The 23444-nt window shown below is 33.3% G+C and overlaps 2 protein-coding genes across 2 annotated transcripts in view; both read right to left on the bottom strand.

Annotated features, from left to right (window-relative positions):
• Positions 1 to 3170: 3170 nt before the first annotated feature.
• LOC117106859 (muscarinic acetylcholine receptor M3-like) lies at positions 3171 to 5466 on the bottom strand. Its single transcript, XM_033248346.1, has one exon. It carries the CDS (start codon positions 5427 to 5429, stop codon positions 4293 to 4295), a length of 1137 nt encoding a protein of 378 aa, XP_033104237.1. The 5' UTR covers positions 5430 to 5466; the 3' UTR covers positions 3171 to 4292.
• Positions 5467 to 11262: 5796 nt separating this feature from the next.
• LOC117106858 (tRNA-dihydrouridine(47) synthase [NAD(P)(+)]-like) overlaps positions 11263 to 23444 on the bottom strand; it is a gene marked incomplete in the record, with an annotated part of 15750 nt that continues 3568 nt past the window's right edge. Inside the window, 10 exon segments of the mRNA XM_033248344.1 lie at positions 11263 to 12056; positions 12488 to 12669; positions 13100 to 13187; positions 17613 to 17739; positions 18152 to 18248; positions 19691 to 19801; positions 20781 to 20846; positions 21315 to 21431; positions 21981 to 22133; positions 22603 to 23386. Coding sequence (XP_033104235.1) covers positions 11978 to 12056; positions 12488 to 12669; positions 13100 to 13187; positions 17613 to 17739; positions 18152 to 18248; positions 19691 to 19801; positions 20781 to 20846; positions 21315 to 21431; positions 21981 to 22133; positions 22603 to 23386 — 1804 coding nt within the window.

The raw sequence follows: 23444 nt of genomic DNA, 5'->3' as shown, positions 1-23444 counted from the left end.
CTAGTTCTTCCTCAGTGGCGAGTGAGTGAGGGTAGAAAAGGCTAGATGGTATAAAGTGAGAATTTCATGCAAGCATAATTGGAAACAATAGGCTGGGTGAGATTAGAATAAACAGCCTAAACAGGTAAACAGGAAGGCCAAAACTAAACTTTAGAGGCAAGCCTCAATAAATAAGCCAAATGATTTATCCAGAATAAATTGAAATGCCATTGGTTTAATTTAGTGTATTGGGAGAACGTTCCTAATATTGAGTCCAAATGGTGTGGTTGTTTTAAGTAAAAGTTCCCAGTGATTCTCTTTATCCTTGCGATTTTTGTCGCTCCAACTGGCATTATGGTCAATTGCAATCACTCTGAAATTTGAAATTGAATGGCCAGCTAAATTGAAATGTTCGGCTATATACATACAGCTTTATAATATTCGGGACGTAAGCTTTAACTAGCCTGTCCAATCACTCAATATTTTTCTATATACAATATTATTTTATTGTTCTGCTTATATCACGTGCAGCATGCTATGTTATCATTATATTATATTAATCCCCATCAAGATATTTAAAATACAAACTGTAGCTTATTTTAGGCCTAGAAAATGTTTGTCTGCCCTCCTCACCCACCCCTAACTCACTGAAAAAATAGGGGCGGCAAAATAAAAAGCTTTAACTTTTTTCTTTACAAATTAAAAACAAATGTGAGTGAATTGATCTTTATTTTTTGCCAGATGCCCTACAAAGTTTTTAAAAGTTGTTGTCTGATGTAAGATATTGCCATTCTAGGCCTACATTTATCATTGGAAGATGTCAACTGTAGGTTATTTTTTATTCTTTCTGATGAGTAATCTTGGAAAAAAAGAAAACTTTTCCACCAGCCCTTTTTTATCATTTTAAAAAACAGAAGGGCAAACAAACAATATATTTTTTTGGCCTTTTGATTAAGGACAGAGAAAATAGTTTATATTTGAATAAATTAATACGATAACCAGTATGTGAACGTGTGTTTCATCATTTATATATTTTTTTCTATACATAATAATTTGGTAAAAATAAAAGAGGAGGATTCGTGTAAAATCAGGGGAAAGAAGCGAAAGTTCCATTAAATATCTACTGTACTATTTGCAGGGGCGGATCCAGAAATGTCCAAAAGGGGGGCCGAAAGGGGGGCCGAAAGTTGGGCTGATTGAGACAACACTGTCGTAGGGGGTCCGGGGCATGGCCCCGCGAAATTTTTGTGTTCTAGACGCCCGAACATAACATTTGAGGCATTCTGGGCTATCATTTTTTTCCTTTTCTCTCTTTTTTCTTCTTTTTTTCTTTTTTTACCTCCCAAAAGGGGTGGCCGGGGCTTGGCCGGCCCCCCCCCTAACTCCGCCCCTGATTTGCTTTAGAAGCCAAATAATTTTGTATGGTAGGCATATCATATTCCTACTCAAATTCTATTCTCTGAAATATCTTTCTAGAGTAAATATAAATATTTTAATATGCATTTGCTCGAAATTGTGAAGATGGTGGTTGAACTCAAACCATCGCAACGGAAAAAAGTATAAGTGAGCCACCTACGGCACAAAAATATTTGAACATTTAGGCCTACTGTCACAAAATTTTGGAAAATTGTATGTATTAGTTGTAGATAATTGAGTTCACATTCCTCATTATCCATTTTCTCCTGCCATGGTATCTAACCAAATAAAATATCATGGTAATGAACAAGGCATACACATCATTCCTTAATCCGATACATTGTGTAAGCAAGTCTCCATGATGAAACTTGTAGACCTACAGCAGATCAATACAATTAAGCTTTACACATGCCTCAATGGTATGTTTTCATATTTTTGTAACTACTTTAATGGTTTAACTCAATTTCTTAATAATTCCTTTATAACAACTAAATTTGTTCAGGGGAAAAATCTCCAAATATTTAAAAGTTCTACTCAAAATTGACATCCATCGCAAGGATTCGAGCACAATAGATAAAAAAATATATATATTTTGATAAAACTGTTTTTAAGCATTCTTCTGTTAAGTGCATGGTGGATTTTGAGTGGCTGTCGGACATTTGTTCACATTATGGCTCATAGTAAAATAGCAAACTAATTATTTAAAAAAACCATTCTTTTACGTTAACTGGAGTTTAACGTAAGCAGGTCGAGGCAATTTCAAATCCTGATTCCAGATTATTAACTGCCCGCTCAACGTTTTTAGTGTCATGAACACATATGTGAACATGTGTGGTGAACTAGAGAGCAATAAGCTCTACATGTTTAGTGCAGGCTGTCAACTTAAATATTTTCGATGGAATTACTGTACTAGATTTTGCTGCTCAGTACATAGTTTAGAATGCAGTTTGTAAGTTTTTTTTATCTGACTATAAATTTGAGATACTGTATCTCGTTGCTTTGTTTGATGGGAATTATTGTAGGCTTATAGTAGGCCTAATTTGCTGGTCATTATAGACAGTAACGAATACAGTTTTGTAATAGACAAAAAAACATCAAAAACAATAGCAAATTCCATTAACATAAAAGTTTATTAATACCAATTTATTAATATTAAAAATATGCTAGAATGACGTCGTATTTAATGGGCACATCTTTCTTATATGATCTTCGCTTGCACCGAGTTTGAAGACTATCCAAGCACGATTACTAAAGCTTTAATTCTAATTACTAGGCCTACTTAGATAGACAGGGGCGGATCCAGAATTTTTCAAACGGGTCGGAAGGGGGTGCACAACATTCAGAATAAATGAGTGAGAGCGCTAATTTCAATATATACCTTGAAATTTTAAAATTTAGTGGAAAACGAGGGGGCCACGTGCCCCTACTGCATCTGTCCCTGATAGAAAAATCCTCACAATTACAGTTATAAAATGCAATATATACAAGGTTATACAAATTATAATTGTCTTAGTATCCTAGTAGTCCATGCATATAAGTACGGTATTCGATAAAAAAAAAATTGAACGAGGATTAAATAAAAAATAATGTGTATTTGATAGCCAGAACTAATTATGAAACTTTATTGTATCAATAAGAGCCACAAACGGTAATATTGAACGATAATCAATTACGGTACTGTATATCCAAATCGCTGTACTCATAGTGTTATTTTACTCTACTTTTATGTTATAATCTTATTCTTCCAAGCATATACATACACACACACACACATATATATATATATGTGTGTGTATGTGTACCGGTATATGTATATTTTAATGTATATATATATAATTATTACTATATACAATTTACAAAAATACGTTTTCATAAAATATTATTTTATACATTCCAGTCAACCTTCAAAAGTAAGTGTAAATTATAGCTTTTTCTTAATTTCAAGACTAAAGTTACACAGTTAAGATAGTACAATACATACTCCAAGTATCGAAATGTACGCCATCTTGTCGGGATTCAATATTTCGACATTAGTTATGTTATCATAATTTCCTGGTGATGACATAATTAATGTCAATATATTGAATCCCGACACGATGGCGTGCATTTCGATACTTGGAGTATGTATTATACTATCTTATCTGAGATTAATCAGTGGACCTTTCGGTTTAAAGTTACACAGTGTTGGCAATATATTTCAAATTTTCAAAAGATCATCAGTTTCTCAATGTTTTATTATATGCATGTAGTTCAAGTAAGGAATTAGAATATTCTGGCATTATTTTTACGTCTTATCCGCCTATAACCATGCTTCGTAAATAAAGGCCAACTAAGGCCTACATTGGTTTCATCGTCATTTTGCTGATTAAAGCAAATTTTGCGACTACTTTCTTTTGGGAAATATGAATTATCGAAGACATTCTCCAACATCTTATTTCTTTTTAAACTATCTAGCTGAATAATAAACATCTGGTGATCTCAAATTTGATATAAATTACTTCAAGACTGTAAATTGTTATTGCTATGTCTGATATCAGAGATAGTTCAGATACATAAAATCTGACCGATATTGAAGAGTAATGAACGGCTTATTATACATGTTGGCCCTAAATAACAACTATACTGCCGAACATAAAAAAACTTACAGGAGTGAAACCAATGAAGTTTAATTTTTGTTAAAAGCACAAACGTATCCTTAATTCACTTGTTCACTAAGCGACGGGCCCTTCCCCAGTGTATCTCAGGCTATTCCCGGTGTGCTACTGGCTATTGATTTTGATAGACCTCTAAGACAAACATTTTGTTTCAGAGAATTCTAAAATGACCATTAGAAATGATGGTTAATACAGACGAATTGTGGGAATATGTCTTATAGTAAGCTACAAATAAGGATTCAACTAAAAACGTCCTCTTTTCAATGTGCAACAAGGTGATAGACACCATCTAAGAATATTATAGAAGCTCCGGCGAAAGTAAACATTCGTATAAGCATACAAAATGGGATTAACAGCCGAATTAAGCCAAAGAAGATAATTAGCCATATCCCAAACCTGCCACGAAATGAGCTCATGTTCAGCAGTGATAACATCAATCATTAAAATGATGTTATAAGGTAGCCAACAGATGATGAAAATCCCCACTAAGATGGAAAGCATTTTAGCAGCTTGCAAGTGTTTGCTTTTCGTTTCTGATCGACGACCTCTTTCTTTTTTTGTCGGTAATGTATTTTCTTGGTTGGTTGGAAGTGGACATACCTTCGTATCCACAAGCGTACCTGGTAACGGATCAACTCCGGAAACACCAGAGTCTTTGGAGACGTCTTTATCTACATGTTTTCTCTTGACTTTAGTCACAAGCTCTTTGGAACGAGTCCGAATGTTTAAATAAATATATACATACAGTAAAATTACAATGCCAAGCGGAATAAGAAATTCGACAAACATGGCGAGGATTGTATACGGCAAGAATTGTAAAGCATTCATTTCACACTCTTCGTCATAATCAACCCTATTCATCTGCATTATTTCGAACCAAATTACTGCAGCTAAATGGAATCCAACGGAAATGAACCAGGACAAACATACCTGGCAAAGAGCCCGTGACTTAGTCTGAAACGATGTGTATCCAAGTCCCTTGTTGCTGAGAAAATACCGATCGGCTGATATTAATACAATACTATACGCCGACTGTGATGTAGCAGAGTAGTCAATGGTAGTCCATATAACACATGCAAGTCTACCATACGGCCAAATATTGTCATTCCATCGCCACATATTGTCCAAAGGCAGGCTGACCAGCCCGATTACCAGGTCACTGATTGCTAGATTTAGCAGAAATAGATGCGACACTTTGTTTCTGATGTCTCGGTACATAATGAACGAAGCAATAACCATCGAATTGCCAATAATGGTAACTAGAGCAGCAAGCCATAAGCCAACGAAAGCTATCCAACTTTCTGTGGGTAAGCCTGCATTACCCGTAGTTGTATTTTCAGTAGATACGAAATTTTGACTCGTGGTACTCAAGTTATCCATTCCTATCGATTGGTAGATACTCACTGACCAATAATTAGTTGTACGCTATTTATTAGTCCACCGTTCGTATTGGCTTACATATCACTTCCCACAAGCTCAGATGATTGGACCAATCGAATTCGATTACAAAGAAATAGGTGATTATAGGAAATAGGTGATAGTATAAATAACAACTTTTTTCATTAACAATTACAGGCCTGTATACTGATAATGTATTTTATATAGTTACCGGGGTGATGAGAGCAGTGATGTCACAATTTTGGAACCAACTAAACAAATAAATGTTTATATAACGTCTGTAGTAAAATATGGACAACCTACAATAATTTGGTCACATAAGATGATGAACTAAGTTAGACACAGTACAAACAATCTTTGTACGGGCCTATACAACAAACCCGATGTGTAATTATAGGCCTATTGTAGGCCTAATAAAATGTGTGACGAAGAATCTGACCAACAAAGACCGGGTTGAATTTAAAAGCACGTTTTTTTCTAATGTGAATTTCATTAATAATAACATAAAAATACAAGGATTATATAGCCTATAATTTAAAATGTATATACTTTATTTATTATAATCCAGCTGTATTTATACGTCATTTAAGTGGTCTTTTTAAATACCGTACAATACGTACCGTAATGTGAGATTATACACACAATTAAAGACGTCATCATTATTTTAACACGTAATTGAATACGTGGAAGTCAAAAATAAAAATTTATTTAAGGAAATATGAGAAAGTGGTAGATACTATATTTAGAATACCCTTTGTATCAATTAGGCTTGAAATATACCTGCACATCTTAAAGGAAACTCGTTAAATCTCCCTAATGGCAACTCCTTGGTATTAAATATCAAGTTAAGTTAACCGATATTAAAGTTGCTTAATCCTTGGTTTGGTTTGATATTTTAGCAAGTGCGTATATACATTGGCAGATCTGAGAGTTTGGGGGGGGGGGGTCGGCTTCCTGACCCCCATTGGGCAAAAAAAAAATAAATAAAAATTCTAGACCTACCTTTGCAGGACCCGTGAGCTGAAATTGTTTTTGTTACAATGGGAAAATTAGAAGTCGGGAAAGCTCATTTCCCGCCATCTAGGAATCAAAATTTTCCAGGGGAGGTCCCCCCTTTCTGTTTGGATTTCATCGATTCATGGAAAAAATAATACGTAGGCCTATGCAATTACACATTTTTTTTCGGTATGTATTTATACCGGTACACACATAATAGGCCTATTTACTGTAATAAAAATAAGAAAAATTTACCTGCTGACTGCTTTCAAGAGGGGAAAACCTTGAACTTTGAAGAACTTATAAAAGTCATTAAAAGACACATCAGAAATGGGGGAAGCTCATTTCCCGCCATCTGGAAATCAAAATATTCCATGGAGAACTCGGACTCCCATTTCTCTTTGGGGTTCATCGATTCTTGGAATCATTTCAAGAAGGGGAAACCTTGAATTTTGAAGAACTTAAAAGTCATTAATGGTTAATGGTTATTAATTTATAGAGCGCAAAATACAAAAAGTCTCTAAGCGCTAAGGAATAAGACACCTCAGAAGTCTACTCTTTTTTTTTTATGTGTACACACATAGGCCTAATTACAATAAGAATGATAAAGTTTACCTGACCATTTTCAAGAGTGGGAAACCTTGAATTTTGAAGAACTTTAAATTCATTAAAAGACACCTCAGAAGTCGGTAAAGCTCATTTCCCGCCATCTAGAAATCAAAATTTACCTGGGGAAGGACCCTCGGACCCCCTTTATTTTAGGGTTTTTTGGAAACATCTGATTCCTTCCCCTCTAAATTTGAACTCAGATCCGTCCCTGGTATAGACCTAATTACACATGTGCCACGTGATTTATCACAGCCATCAATGATGACGGAAAGCCCTGGATGATTACATCTTAAGTAGCATTGTAAATTAATGCGAACGCAAACTTAATTTAGCAAACACTTTAGGTAAATATAGTACAAACCATCATAAAGTCAACTGGATGAATTGCAAAGTCCATTACGACATCTTTAAAATGTTGTCAACTTAAACCCAGAATGCAGTCCTACTTATAATGGGACTCCGACGTTTTTCAACTGTTTTTGAACCCATGTCATCAAAATGTTCGACTAGGTAATAAAGTTGCTAATCTTTTGGGAATTTGACGCTTTACTAGTGCTTCAATGAGTTTCATTGGTTGTATGTAACTAATGCTGTCGTATACAAATTAAAGGTGAATAATTTGAACAATTTTGTATTATATAGCGTACAATCCGTCTCAAGGAAAGAGTACGCTCACGGTGTTTATTTCACAATCAGATGTTAAAAGACTGCTTTGAAAGCAATTTGTTGATTAAACACGTATTATCTCATGAGTGCATTTCATGAAAATTATCAAAAATAATAATGCGTCATATTGCAAAAAAAAAAAAAAAAAACATTTGCGTCATATTGCAAAAAAAAAAAAAAAAACATTTGCGATAAAAATCGTACCTATTTTTTTATTACCTGATTTGGATATTTCAGAGCTCATCGACCAATATTTATTCGATTGTTCTTCGGTAACATTTGCTAAAACTCGCGAATACATGTTCCCGGACTCTTTTTTATAACAATAAATCAACAAAGTTTTTTTTTTACTCGTACTGTAGTTATTTATTTCTATGAATTGCTGATGAGAGAAACTGGGGGTGGATGGGGGTTTAACTATTTTCAAGTGCCTACATTAAGCTTGTAATAGTAACCCACAACTCTAATAGTCCCAAACTCTAACATAAACCCACACCCTAGTAACCCACACGGACTCTTTTTTATAACAATAAATCAACAAAGTTTTTTTTTACTCGTACTGTAGTTATTTATTTCTATGAATTGCTGATGAGAGAAACTGGGGGTGGATGGGGGTTTAACTATTTTCAAGTACCTACATTAAGCTTGTAATAGTAACCCACAACTCTAATAGTCCCAAACTCTAACATTAACCCACACCCTAGTAACCCACACGGACTCTTTTTTATAACAATAAATCAACAGTTTTTTTTTACTCGTACTGTAGTTATTTATTTCTATGAATTGCTGATGAGAGAAACTGGGGTGGATGGGGGTTTAACTATTTTCAAGTGCCTACATTAAGCTTGTAATAGTAACCCACATCTCTAATAGTCCCATACTCTAACATTAACCCACACCCTAGTAACCCACACTAAAAAAAACAAAAAAAACAAAGAATAGTAACGCAGAGTTATTAGGCCTATTAGAAGTTTTACTGTAGGTGCGCCTACTTGTGTTTTATACGAATGTAAATATTGACTGGTTTAATAATTTGTGAGTATAATATTACGTCTTTTCTTCATGCCTATTTTGTGCTTTATAAAAATGTAAATTTGGAATGTTCAATTCATTTGTGAGTGTATGTTGTGAGTTTAAGGTACCCTGTAGTTTTTCTGTTGAATGTTGTTAAAAATATATTAATAACAATAAAAATCAAATAAAATTTTTGGCTCATTTTAAAATACAGTAATTTATTCTCCTTCTGCGTGGCTATCGTCGGCTACGCATTGATTTTGTAATGTTATGGTGCTCTGGTTCAGAACTCGTGGAAAGCATCTTTAAATGTGATGACGCGGTTGATAGGCTAATCGACTCTCAAACAAGGTTTAAACGAAAGAATCATCAACTGTAACGTTGCATATTGGCTTGAATAGAACCATGGGTTCAATACATTTACGCTGAAGTCATTACGCATTATTGATCATTCGAATAAATAACTGTAGGTTAGTAATGTCGATTGTACTAGGCATTGGAATAGCAGTATAACGATGATCACCCGTCACCAGAATGAATAATATTTGCTAATTTAGCATTAAAACCAAATTGAGTTGCGCATCTACTTGAATACATGATCATAAATTATTATTAGTATTAATAACGTTGATGATGATGATAATAGTGATAACAATAATGATGATGACGATGATGACAATATTCAATTTATTTTTCTATAGTGGCTAAATCCATTTCAAAAAACACCTTAAGGCGCTTGACAAGAGAAAACAGCAGATTATAAATCAGAAAATCTTATTTACTAATAGGCCTAATATAAAATCCTATAACGAAAAATACTCAAAAAAAAAAATCGTGAAATAATTTCATATGGTTTACAGCTATAATAATAATAATTACTTAACATATGGTATGTAGTACGTTTTATTGGAATAAATATGCTAATTTGTTACTTGTTTACATTTGATTAGGTTGCCTTGGAACTATCACTATGTAGTAGTGAACTTCTGTAGAAAGAAAAGAAAATAAACGTCTCAGCCTCTTTTCGATTTCCCAAAATCATGGTCGAGAAAAAAATAATATTTGCCTCAATCATTTTGTTTGTTCCCAGTGTCGGATTCAGGAATTTGAAATAGGAGCCCAGGGAGGGACTTTTACAGATGGAGGGTTTATACCGCTTCAGCCCCACAATGGTTGGGGCTGAGGTAAGAACATTTATGATTATGGCACCTCTAGATCGCCGAAAATGACACTCTCCAGACTTAAAATTTTAATATGATTTTCTTTTTATCTCCACTGGGGGAAGGTGGGCCCCTTGCGTCTGCCATCGGTTCCTTTAACTAGTTTCAAATCACGAAGTCTGAAATAAACATAGTTTTAACTGCTGAATTGGTTGTTCAGTTTCATCTAGCATAGGCCCTATGTTCAATCTAATGAACCATGACTTCTTGGTAATATTGATGAAAAGTGGGATTTAGAGACATTATGTATTATATGGCTTATGTAGGACAAAATATCATAAGGTGTTGTACCTGCGCAAACGCCCAGGGGTTGAATGGGATTCGCTTAGTTACCGGTCCAGTAGTAGACTAAAACGGGGGCATTGGAGACTGGTGTCAGTGAGCGCTCCTATTCCAACAATATTCCTGATGCATATTTATATGAATGTTGTAGGATATTATCATTATTTCTATTTTAGTGTCAATTATCTTAATGATCATTTGTTCCTTTTAAAAATGGCGCCATACCTTAGAGAAACATTGGTCTGTGACCAATAAGAAAGGCTAATACTCCACTAGAAAATGCCAACTATTATTAAGTGTGTTATTTTCATTGGTGGGAAAGAGACATTATCAAGTTGTAGCACTTAGATACTATACTTACGTTTCTGCCAAATTAACTGTTACTATTATTACGTTGTGGGAAACTCTTTACTGCACGCATGAAACGGTGTGTAAGGACTCTCGGGTGTATTTTAGCATTAGGCCCTATAAAAAAAACCATTAGTTTATCACCTTATCTAGGCTAATTAATCAGATCATTATACTTTAACAGTGCTTTACATTATGGACAATTGAAACACACAGCCATTACAATGGATAGATCTAAACCGAATGCAGCGTTTTGAATATTATTAACATCAGTTAATAATATTCAAAACGCTGCATTTTGAATACTGTATTATTAACATCAGTTAGGTCCAGATGTCAACAGTATGTTTTTATGCATTTTCGTTCTAATATTATATTTAATTGATGTCATTACCACAAATTGCAGATGGCGAATTTGAAAAACAACAACTATGAATAGATGAATGTATCTTTTTGCTAATACAGTACCATACTTCAACTGTACTTACTCCTCTCACCAATGTGAATATAAACAAGATGGAACTGTAAATCAACAGACAGCAGAACTCGGTGGGAGGCCCAGAAGTGGACAAAGAGGGAGTTTACCAAGTGCTTCCCCACCTCTTTTCTGTTTTAGTTTGCGTAACAGGACTGGAGGTAGTTATTATGACACACACTATATAAATACAAATACATCATCATAATCATCATCATCAATTTTATTTGATTAAAGACCATTAATACAAAAGAAAAAAAATATCAGCCACGACTGCAAGCCTTGAACTGATCTAGTTATGTTAAACATCACATTTATTTTTATATACTTTTAATGACTATTATAATGCAGCCAAAGAAACTGTCGCTCTACCAAAGACAATATTATGAAGCATGGCAAACATACATTATTACTGGTTGTGAAAACAAATCCTGACATGTTTGACAGGGTTAAAACATGGCCTTGAGATTGAACGCATGCATCTTAACCACACAACTGTAGTGCTACATTATCATATTTGTTATTTTCAGTTTTATCATTCATCAAATAATTTTATCCACTTTAATCTAATAATTCATTTCTTGCTTTAAAAAAAAGGGGGGGAAAATGTAATGTACAAAGAAATTGTCCTATATTTATAGTATTATCAATATTATTACTATCGCAGCCACCAATGAAGATATTTTATTTGGTATGGAAAACTAATGTACAATCTGTACTCAGAATTTACTTAATGGAACTTATACGGTATTATTACAAAATCTATCAAATTGGTTTCACAACTAAAACAAATGAAAGTGTTGTTTCTTAAATGAGTGCAGATCATTCCTTATGAACAATCTTATTGTACATCATATTTGGGTGTATTTTCTACCATAATATATTCCCAATAGTGCAAACACTGCAAATTGGTGACCTGATCATACAATACTGTAGGAATTGGCTTTATGCTTCGGTAAAAATTGAAAACTGTCTGGTACTGGTCCAAGCAGCATCTCACTGAAAACAAAAAGGATAGACAGGTTTCAATTGGTCTGGGTCAGTGGCAGTGTTAGCGGGGTTCAGGTGGGACCATAAGAGCCCCATCGGGGCACTCCTTAGAACAAATTTAGACCTAACTGCTTGAATTTGAGAAGGTAAAATTACATAATTTGCTTCAGAGAAAAAATATCATCAACTCTGATCTGTAACTAACCCTGATTCACAATAATATTATTATTATCCACACAGCCCACAGTCCATTACAATATTAACAGGCATAAAATGCATAAATGCATGCTAAACAAAACCACCAAATCAGAATTATTGTGAAATATCCCATTAAAAGAAATCTTAGATGCTATAAACATTTAAGAGGAATCTGTAATACTTTATAGTTGAAAATCTAAGAATCACATTTTCAAATTGAAATAAATATAAATAATATTGACCTTATCTTGATCCAGTCTTTGCAATCTGGACTAGCCATCAGGGTTTCAAGATGATCCCGACCAAAATATTGTGGTGGTCGCTCATTGATACGCTGAGGAACACGTTCAAGTATACCAACAGGAATGTAACGGTAAAGAAACGACAGCCACTCAAGCATAAATCGTCTTGTTTTATCAACACCCTAGAGTATAAATATGGAAATTTTGTTATAAAGGAATTACAGAAAGTACTTGCTTACCACCCATTATGTTCCAGGCATGTGGCCCAGCAATTATAGAAAACAATCAAAAATAGCACCTAAAAAAAAAAAACAAACAAAAAAACAATCACCCCAAATAATGTCTTGGGAACCACTCTGTAGGTCAAATTTCAACAGAAACAGTTAAGTGTGATTTTGGAGCAGATGACAGTGTTGGGCACAAGGGTGAGTTTGGGCTTTCAATGTTCAATTTTGCTTGTGTCCTTGGGTAAAGCACTTTACCTACTCAGGAGGGCTCATTTTTTTGTGGACCCCTTTGGAAAAAAACCAATGCTCCCTCTGACCTTATCAGTTACATTTTTTATTTTTTCTGCTTTGATGTGGTTCCTAGTATGATTTTTGTTGAACCTACTTGTTGATCTGAGCCCCAATGCTCCAGGCCGAAGTTGGTAAAATCTTGAAGGATACTGAAACGTTCACTTGATGAAATGTCCCAGTGTCTGCAATAATATAAGAGCTAAGGTTGTATGAAGAAGATTCAATCTAGCTTTGTTTATTTCCAATCTCTTTCTTCTTTTTCCATGTAATGTACCATAACAGTTAACACGGTAAACACATAATGGAAAAAATAAATATTAAAAAGGAAGAGAATATGCATGCATATTTCTGGGGCAATATAAAGTATAAAATTAAAACACATTTTTGTAAATATATTTCCACAAGTTTCTTTAAAAAAAAAAGTGTAGAAGTGTAACTGTATATTTCTGGGACAGGTCATATTTTGTTAATTATATTTTTGTGACATATATATAATATAAATACAAAAATAAATCACATTTCTATAATATAAAAAGATCTACCATATTTATTTAATTAATAACAATATTCTTGGAATTACAAATATGAAAATGAAAATGAACATTTTAATTCAACAAGCCTCTTTCAAACAATATAAAGAACATTATAATTCAACAAGCTTCTTTCTTCAAATCAAATAAAAGTCAATCAAATTAGACACTATTTATTATGGGGTTTTAATTTCAAAACAGAAAATTCTGTTTTCAATCTCCATATTATCTAGCAAAAAGCATTTATGGCTAAAGACAAAACAGCACTGTAGGATGGGGAAGATTAAATTAAAGTGATAAATGTATACAATAAAACCACATGAGATAACACGTGAAAAAAGAATAAGTAATGTCTAGACAATTCAGAGTCCAGAAAACAGAACGGTATTAATATATCTGTTAAATAGTGAGAAAACTATTTCTAACCGCACTTTTCTAAAAAACATAGGAAATAGCAAGAGTGATTACAATAGTTCCTATTGCATTACATGCATAGGAACTAAAAAGGAAGAGAATATGCATGCATATTTCTGGGGCAATATAAAGTATAAAATTAAAACACATTTTTGTAAATATATTTCCACAAGTTTCTTTAAAAAAAAAGTGTAGAAGTGTAACTGTATATTTCTGGGACAGGTCATATTTTGTTAATTATATATTTGTGACATATATATAATATAAATACAAAAATAAATCACATTTCTATAATATAAAAAGATCTAATATATTTAGTTAATTAATAACAATATTCTTGGAATTACAAATATGAAAATGAAAATGAACATTTTAATTAACAAGCCTCTTTCAAACAATATAAAGAACATTATAATTCAACAAGCTTCTTTCTTCAAATCAAATAAAAGTCAATCAAATTAGACACTATTTATTATGGGGTTTTAATTTCAAAACAGAAAATTCTGTTTTCAATCTCCATATTATCTAGCAAAAAGCATTTATGGCTAAAGACAAAACAGCACTGTAGGATGGGGAAGATTAAATTAAAGTGATAAATGTATACAATAAAACCACATGAGATAACACGTGAAAAAAGAATAAGTAATGTCTAGACAATTCAGAGTCCAGAAAACAGAACGGTATTAATATAACTGTTAAATAGTGAGAAAACTATTTCTAACCGCACTTTTCATTTAACGCTAATAAAGTTATGCAAAAAGATGCATGGCATATATCTTTAAAAGACTAAATAGTTTGATTCATCTGAAGACCTATACTACACTTTATTAATTCATATAAGTATTGCTTAAATGTTTTTTTTTTTCTTCACTCAAATTTTTCTCCATATTTTTTATTTCTCAGCTTGACTAACTGGAGGGCACAGGCCCTCATGGCCCCCTCGCTGGATTTGCCCCTGAGGAGAGAAACAAATGCTGAAACACTCATTTTAAAGTTCGCGTGTAAAAGGGAGAAAAAAAAGATTAACGGTCAAGATAAATTATAGCATGAAAGATATTAAGAGGATTATGACAGAATTATGAATATTAAAATAATGTGGGTAGCTTGTTAGTGTACAAATATACAGCTGCAGTACTTCAAAAACTCTAAACAAACATGCTTTTGTTAACACAGTGTACTGGCTGGAGAATTCCATAATCAGATATCTGTAAGAAAAGGGAAGTACATCAAAAGTGAAGCCGGGAAAGAAGTAGATGGACTGTGTAAGCATTTTTGAAAAGTGGTGGACAAGAATGCAGTTAGTAGATAAACTGCCTCTGTATTATTTTATTCTGTTAACTTTGCTTTATGATCTCAAGGCTATAGGATAATATAAAATAAAATAAAATAAAATATTCCTACCATCTGAAAATAGTATATTTCATATTTAAACTTCTTATAACCAGTATATGTGTAAGGATTTCCACACTGTTTTGGAAACATTTCTTTATTAAACTTACTCTCAACTCGGAGTGGAGTTGAATAGCTTGTTGGTTAAGATGCTTGCCTTCCAATCCCAGGGTCCTGGGTTCAATTCCTGCCAGTTGCAGGATTTTTTCTCATGACAAAACAACTGCACTCCCTAAATCTTATATTGAGATTTAGTTTGTGAAAAGCATCGTGTGTGTATGTTTGACTTGTGTAAGGGATTGTCACCTACAAGTAGGATAGTGATATATTCGCTCTGGACAATCCTTGGCACGTGTATTGTGTGCCTAAAGAAATAAAAACAAAAAAAACCAAAAAACAAAACTCTAAAGTTATATTAAAGACTTTGATACGTTGATTAAAAAAAAAATAATTCTAACTTTATGACCTGAGATTTTATTGCCGGCTATTAGTCATCTATGATGTAGTCATGATCACTTCTGACCATTATTAAAAATTTAGCCATAAAATTATATGAATAGGAATCAAATCATGAAATTAAATCCATCACATAAAAAATAGAGGTCTACAAGTCAAATGAATCTAGCTGTAAAATAAAAGGAACCTTGGAGTTGTTAATGGGTGCATTGTCCTACAATGGGTCATCTCATAAGTAGGTCATGTGGGTTAATTAACTTTGCATCTTACTATAGCAGCCTAAATAGCATCCTAAATGCTTTTATTCTTCTAAAACATTGAAATGTTTATCTTTAAAAGCTATCTTGTTTATTGTTCTAGAAAATATTTTTCTACTATCTTTATCACTCATGAAAGTTTTTCTTCACACCACAGTTCTACAGTATGTAAAGATTCAGGACATAGTTGATATCAACAGCAGCATTTTATAAAAACATAACAAACTTCAATGTGTCCAAAATACACCAGCTCGACTTATAACAAGGGCAAAAACTTTTCACATCACTCCTATTCTCAAAGACCTACATTGGTTGCTAATAAAACAGAGATTCATTTCAAAATATTACTCTTTGCATTTCAAGTTTTGAAGACTACAGCCCCCATTAATATATCGGACCTAATCACAAGACATAAACCTGTTCGACATCTCGGATCTTCATCACAAGCTTTCCTTCATACTCACAGCAGGTCTACAAAGTCATACGGTGACCAAGCTTTTTCTCAATCAGCACCACATCTCTGGAATAGTATTCCAGAGATTCATTAGACAAATTGACCCCATTTAAATTATCAAAAAACACATTATTAAGACTTACCTTTTGCTGTAGAATATGGTATTCTTTAATCAATGTTATTATTTTTTCCCCTTGGTCAGGCTTGCACTTATCTCTAGGTGGCCCTGTCTCAATGGATGTTTCTGAGCACCTGTTCGTCTATTACAAGACAAATGTGTATCGAGTTCGGTTCCTTTGTTTGAGCCATCTAGGCAGAGGTCCCGGACTGCGCCAGAATGGTTGTGAACGGAGACCGCCTAGAGTTTTTGTACAAATTTGCCTTTTCCTATTTATATATTTTTACTGCTTATTTTCAATTTAAAAAGGAAAAATGTTTTGTGTTTGCAAGCATGTTTATTTGGGTTATGAGTTAAGTTTTCAGTGGGGGGTAAATTCTTATTTGTGAGGTCTCACCACGAAATGAGATGCATCATTGGTGAAATCGTATTGAGATATTCACCAAAATAGGTCAAAGAATAATTTTTTTTATATTTTAATTTTAATGTTTTTTAATAACTTGATACTTATATTTTATGATTGTACACTTTTTAAGTGACTTTTCTTACTAAAACAGTGTTCTCTGTGCATATTCTGTAATTCTAGTCCTATTATTTGTACATGTTATTTTGTCTCCAAGGGCAATTTTCTCAAAACATGGTTCTCATACACCTAAAATTTGAATGCCCACATCTTTAGATCTGCTTATCATATTGAAGCCATTTTTTGATTTTCTAATCATGAGACTCATTTGTGGTGAGACGCCACATTTTTTCTAAATATTTAATGTTAAGCACTTTGAAGATCCAGCATTTTGCGCTATATAATTAAATATTATTATTATTATTAATGCCCATTAAATTGAGTTTGAAATGACTGAAGAGGCAGGGACAAAATTGACCTGTCTGAGGGGGGCTTGATCCATCATTGCCCAAATGACTCCATAATATGCAGTAAGAAGATGTTGTACAAGACTACATTAGGTTTCAATCTTGCTCTAATTAATCACCTTTGTTCTTTGGCCTCTGTGAAGATCCAGGGCTTGATGAGGGCGCCTCTAGCAATCATAGTGCCTGCAATACCTGATCGATCCTTATGTTTGTTTATATCCTCAAATGAGAAAATATCACCATTTCCTACGCCAAATAGAAAACAATTATAAGGTATAAACAAATTTTAAAAAGTACTATCCTCCTACTGTATCTATTATTATTAACAATTATTTTCTGATAATCTATTATAAAAACTGGTTTTTATGTATTATATACAAAAATTTAGATGAAAACACTAAAACCCTGAAAACTTAAAAAAATGTTTATTAATTCATTAATTCTACAAACATTCCTATTAATATTCTGAATTAATTTATTAGTAGGGACACTTTTCTGATAACTTTCACTCATCAAATTTTGGAATAATTATGCATTTCATAAAATTTGATGGAAGTACTTTGAATGCAATAATGAGCACCTTCGAAATGGGAATGTTTATTTCAATGGATACAAATAACACATTTAATGAATAACTCAACGTTATTTCGTTCTTTACCAAGAAATGGGTAGGTACCGCATGTTGTGGCACATTGCTCAAGGTAGTCCCAATCTGCTGCCCTTGTGTACCGTTGTTCCCGAGTTCTACCATGAACCTGTAATAAATAGATTGGTTGAATGACTGTTAGAAGGCTGCCTGATAATAAAATATCATGTTTTAAAATAAGAATGGTACATGCGTTTTTATTAAAGCTCCTGAGGTCGTTCTTAAAAAGATTTTCTAATTCTTTTTAAAGAAGATTTAATTAGGAAACAACTTGCCCTCATTTTAATTTTATGACTCTGAGTGGTTTTGACCATGAAAGTAAAACAATGGTGAAATAATATTTTTTAATTACTAGTTAACAGGTGACCTTATTGTCTTATCAGTAAAACTTATGGGAAACATTAAAAATACACAGAATTACATGAAAAACATACAAAATAAAGACAGTGAAGACAGATTATTACAGTTGAAAGGTAAAATGTGGTACTGGTACTAAACTTAAATATAAAAATATTATTTTAATGTTGGAAAATTTAAACACTTGTAGTATACTGGCAAAGCAATTGGCCAAGGCAAGGCTGCGGATAACTACAGCCTTAACATCGGCACTAGTTACAGATCCTTGCCCAGGGTTCAGTTGGTAGATCCTAGTCTTCTCAGATAAGGACTTACAATGGAGGTCCAGTGTACACATCTGGCTCGTGTGCACTTTAAAGAACCTATTGCATCTGTCGGAAGAGTAGGGGGTTACCCCGATGCTATGGTTAATTTCAGCCCGTCAGTGTGGAATGACGTGAACATGTAGCTACTATAAGCACCTCTTTACAACAGCTATTTAGTCACAGACCACACCCATACACAATTCAGCACCAGGAGCGGATTTAAGGGGGGGGGGGGTGGCGTGGCCCGGACCCGGCTCTCCCTTTTGAGAGGTAAAAAAAAAGAAAAAGAAAAAACGATAGCTCAGAACGCCTCAAATGTTATTGAATTAAAACACAGAAATTTTGCGGGGGAATTCCCCCGGACCTCCTATTTCAGTGTTGTCTCGATCGGCCCAAATTTCGCCCCTCCCCCTTTCGGATATCTCTGGATCCGCCCCTGAGCACAATAGCGCTGCGAGTTATGGGTTATTCACCTACCTTTACCGTAGTTATCACTCTGGTTAATATAGGCAATCTAAGATTCCATATTATTCATTATATTTTACTATTCAAATATTAAGTTCAAAATGTGTATTGGTTAAGCGCTACATTTAAAACAAAAATCATTATAAACATTTATATTTGTACCTTAAAAATTGATTTTATCCGTGTGGTTAACATGTTACCAACAAATATTAAAAGAATGAGGTATGGTTGAAAAGTACCAGTATAATATACTAATGTAAAACTCCATCAACTGACCATGATTTTTAAACTGTGCTTTACCAACACAATTTCATTAACCTAAATATTATCATTTTAGTTTTATTACTACTGAACTTTATATATTTGGTGCCTTGATACTTTGCCCAAATAAATCTGTAAATACATTGCCTATTTGGTACCTTACCGTAACAAGAGAAGCACCCCAATCCAATACTTTTGGTATTATTTTATGGGCTGTAAAGTGTTTATCATCAATGCCAGCCCTCATCTTTACTGTAATAGGTACATCAGATACCTGTGAAAAAGCACCCTCTACAGATTACAATCAACAAATGTAATAATGAAATAGAAATGGCAGAAACTTTTACTTTGGTATTGTTTTCAACAATTGTTGTCAAACATAGTATACAGTTAAGTTAATATAGAAAAAAAATGCATACATTTGCAAAACAAAATGTGATAAAATACAGTAGATAGAATTGAAAAAAGCAATCAAACAACCAAAGCTTTTGGGGATATGTTTAAGAGCACAAATATTCTTGCTGTAATATTGGCCCAGGGCCACCTTAAATGCAACTGCCCCAAAATTACCGTTCTGTTCTCAGTTAGTATTTAAAGTTGGCTCAGGGTCGCAACGCTTTTTCCTTTGTGCTGGGTTTTTGCTTGAAATGTTTGAAGATGTTAGAATTATATTCAATATGTCAGTTTGCAACATCCTTCTTGCAATAATCAACTTTTTCAGTTATTTCTAAATTGTTTTATCTATAATTATACATTACTCATTACACTACATTTTGTTTTGTTCGTTGTATATCAATATAAAAATATATTTAGTGTCATATTAACAGACATTAAACTTACAATATTGTAAGTTTAATGTCTATAATATGACACTAAATATATTTTAAATTTCTGTCTATATGCATACAATTCAACCAGTTGTTTAAGAACCTGGATCCAAATTTCAACTGTATCATGTTATATTTGACAATAAATATTCCTTATTCCTTGAATTGACCGCTATTAAGGGAAACTTGGAGTCCCTGGTTTGCTTTACGTTCAGGTATGAAGATTAGTCATCAGTCTAGGTCTCGCATTGCTGGACCTGAGCCCGCTTTAACACCGTTCAAATTTAGGCCGGCTTCAAATTTATTCATTGTTCAGACTTAAAAAAACTGACCCTGAGGTGGTCCTGAGCCGACATAACTATTAAATGTGATTGGCCTCTAAAAGGTAAATGCAACATTACCAACATATCGGTTATTACAACTTACTTTAACCATTCCACGGACAATCTCTTCAAATTTTGTCATCCTACACATTAGCGCAGAACCTGCACCCTGTCACAACAAAATAAGTAAATATATTTATTATTACACATTAATTATTTAGAGTACTAGTGTGTTACGTCATGATACCACATGATACTACTCCGTTGCTATGCGTTCAAGCGGAGGCCATTTTCTCCACTGACAAACCATTGATCCTAATTTCTAACGTAATTATTAAGATGTTGTATCTCAGCTTGGATGGATATTGTTAAATTGGCGTATCTAGGACTTCAAATTGGAATGGCCAGGATAGTTTTTTTTTTTATTTTAGTAATGAAGGAGCCAGACGAACCCAGACCTACCAAGATGTCAAGTAATCATGATGACGATGATAAAATTATGATGAGATTCAGGGTTGTTGAATATTATAGAATAATCCTGGATAGTCTTGTAGATAATTGACAATCAATAAATTAAAAACAATATAGTTTTTGCACATTCCTGACACATTAGCAAATGTTTTAAGAGAAACACTACCTTCTTAAAAACAAGATCAATTGGACATCCCACATTAATATCAATAAAATCAACATCAGTCTCATTATTTATCATTTCAGTGCATTTTGACATGGTATCTGCAAAGGACCCACATATCTGAAACAAAATATACACAGGATTTAAGTTAATATTTAACACTTTTTTTAATGTTTCAACTGTTATTATAATTGTAAAACAATAGCCAATATGGAATAGAGCAGCAAGACAAGTGCATTAATTGCATCTTACTGTAAATTAACATTTGCTTTCTCTACTATGCTAAAAGGCCAAATATTTTTTCTTAAGTAGAGACAAAGAAACTATTATAGTATTCTTATTTTTATTAGAAAAAAAAAATTAAAGAACAATTAAAAAAAATGACGCTAAGGGGAAAATAACATAACGTTAAAGGGAAAATAACACAAAAGATATTCCCCTAAAGTCCGATTTAGTGAAATTATTATTATTATTATTATTATTATTATTATTATGTTACTAAAACATACTGTACCTTAAGTGGAAATTAGACAATGGAGGAAGTAGAGAAAAATTTAGAAAATGACTTTAAGGGGAAAATAACACAAAAGATATTTCCCTTAAGTCCAAATTAGTGCTAGTTATTATTATTATTATTATTATTAATAATATTAACATTGTTTATCTCACCTGGACACCAAAAGCATCCTCACAAGAATGTCGTTTAAGTAATGCCCATTCAGATGGGTGACCTTGGAGTAGATTTGTACACATGGCCATCTCACCACATGTAATGTCCGCACCCAACCGCTTACATACTCTGCGAAATGGTAAGTTTCCAACCTGAAATGAAGAAATTATTGTATTATTACCTGCTGGTGAAAATAAAACAAAACATGGAAGGGGGCTTGTAGGGAGCATATATTATAATTATGATCAAAATATTTTATATGTATTGATTTATAAAAGAATACTGTATCTTCATTAGTGATATATAATAGGCCTATTAATAGTGACAGATTTGAGAAAAATATATTGTCTATATCAGGTTTCAATTAGAAGAATATCTGATCAGCATACAGGTACTATAAGAACTAAGTTATGAGGCCAACCTTGACTCAATAGGAAAATCATTTCTCACATTTTAGCATATCATGCATGCAATTGATAAATTGTTCAATAAATGGAGAACTTAAAAGATGACTGTTTTGAAAAAGTTCCCCAATAAACTGGTAATACAGGAGGAAGGATATAATAATTAATACATTGATGGTTGACAAACTTAATGTTAAGAAGAGATAAAATTACCTACAGTGGTAAGCGGGGCAAGGTACAACTTGTTGCTAAAGTCAATTTTCTTTTTTAGTATAGGTACAGGTGTCACTCCATCCTCAACAAGAATTCCATGTGTGTTGCCGGTTGCATCTAAACTTTGTTGATTCGCAGCAAAAAATGACTCTCCCTCCTTTGAACTAACAATTTTATTTTTAAGGTCTGAAGAACACTCTTGAGCATTTTCATTGCCTTTCTTCTCAGCTAAAAATACCAGATTTCCTCTTTGTTGATTACCTTTCTTTGATTTTAGATCATTCAAATATGCCTCGGATTTTGGAAAATTATATTGTTTTTTTCGCAGTTTTACTTTCAAATTTTGGTTCAAAATATTGCGAGTAACAGACTCGGACTTCCGGTTGCATTTTTCCGCATCAATTATGTTTGTGCCATCTTTGTTAGTATGCTGCCCACTAAACCTACAAGAAATTCCGAATGGGCATTTCCCAAAAGTCTCAAAATTGTAACATGTTTCTTTGATGTCAGGAGGCTTATTTGTTAGATATGTTTTCACATCATGCAAGTATGTACACCTTTCAGCAAATGGACAATCCCTGCTAGTAGCAATGTACTGGCAAATGTTATCCTTTGGTTCTGGACGTGAATCACGAGGGCGGTGTTTATTACGCCCTCTATTCTTCTTAGATTTCTTTAAGGGTGGCTCAGAGGTACAACAGTTGGATTTGGATTCTTCTTTAGTTGACTCTGCTCCTGGTTGACATTTCCTCACAAATGCATTGCTGATTTTATTAAAATCTACATACCTGCAAGAAAGTTTTGATACCAACATGGGAACAGTTCATAATCATCTCAAATAAATAA

The sequence above is a fragment of the Anneissia japonica genome, unplaced genomic scaffold (assembly GCF_011630105.1).
Source record: "Anneissia japonica isolate Jap-2015-1 unplaced genomic scaffold, ASM1163010v1 scaffold1165_len1893470_cov193, whole genome shotgun sequence".
Lineage (NCBI taxonomy): Eukaryota > Metazoa > Echinodermata > Crinoidea > Comatulida > Comatulidae > Anneissia > Anneissia japonica.
Note: the sequence above shows the minus strand (reverse complement) of the source record. Positions and strands in the feature narration are given on the sequence as shown.

Coding starts and splice junctions, on each gene's coding strand:
- LOC117106859 (XM_033248346.1), bottom strand. CDS start 5,429: ATGGATAACTTGAGTACCACGAGTCAAAATTTCGTATCTACTGAAAAT.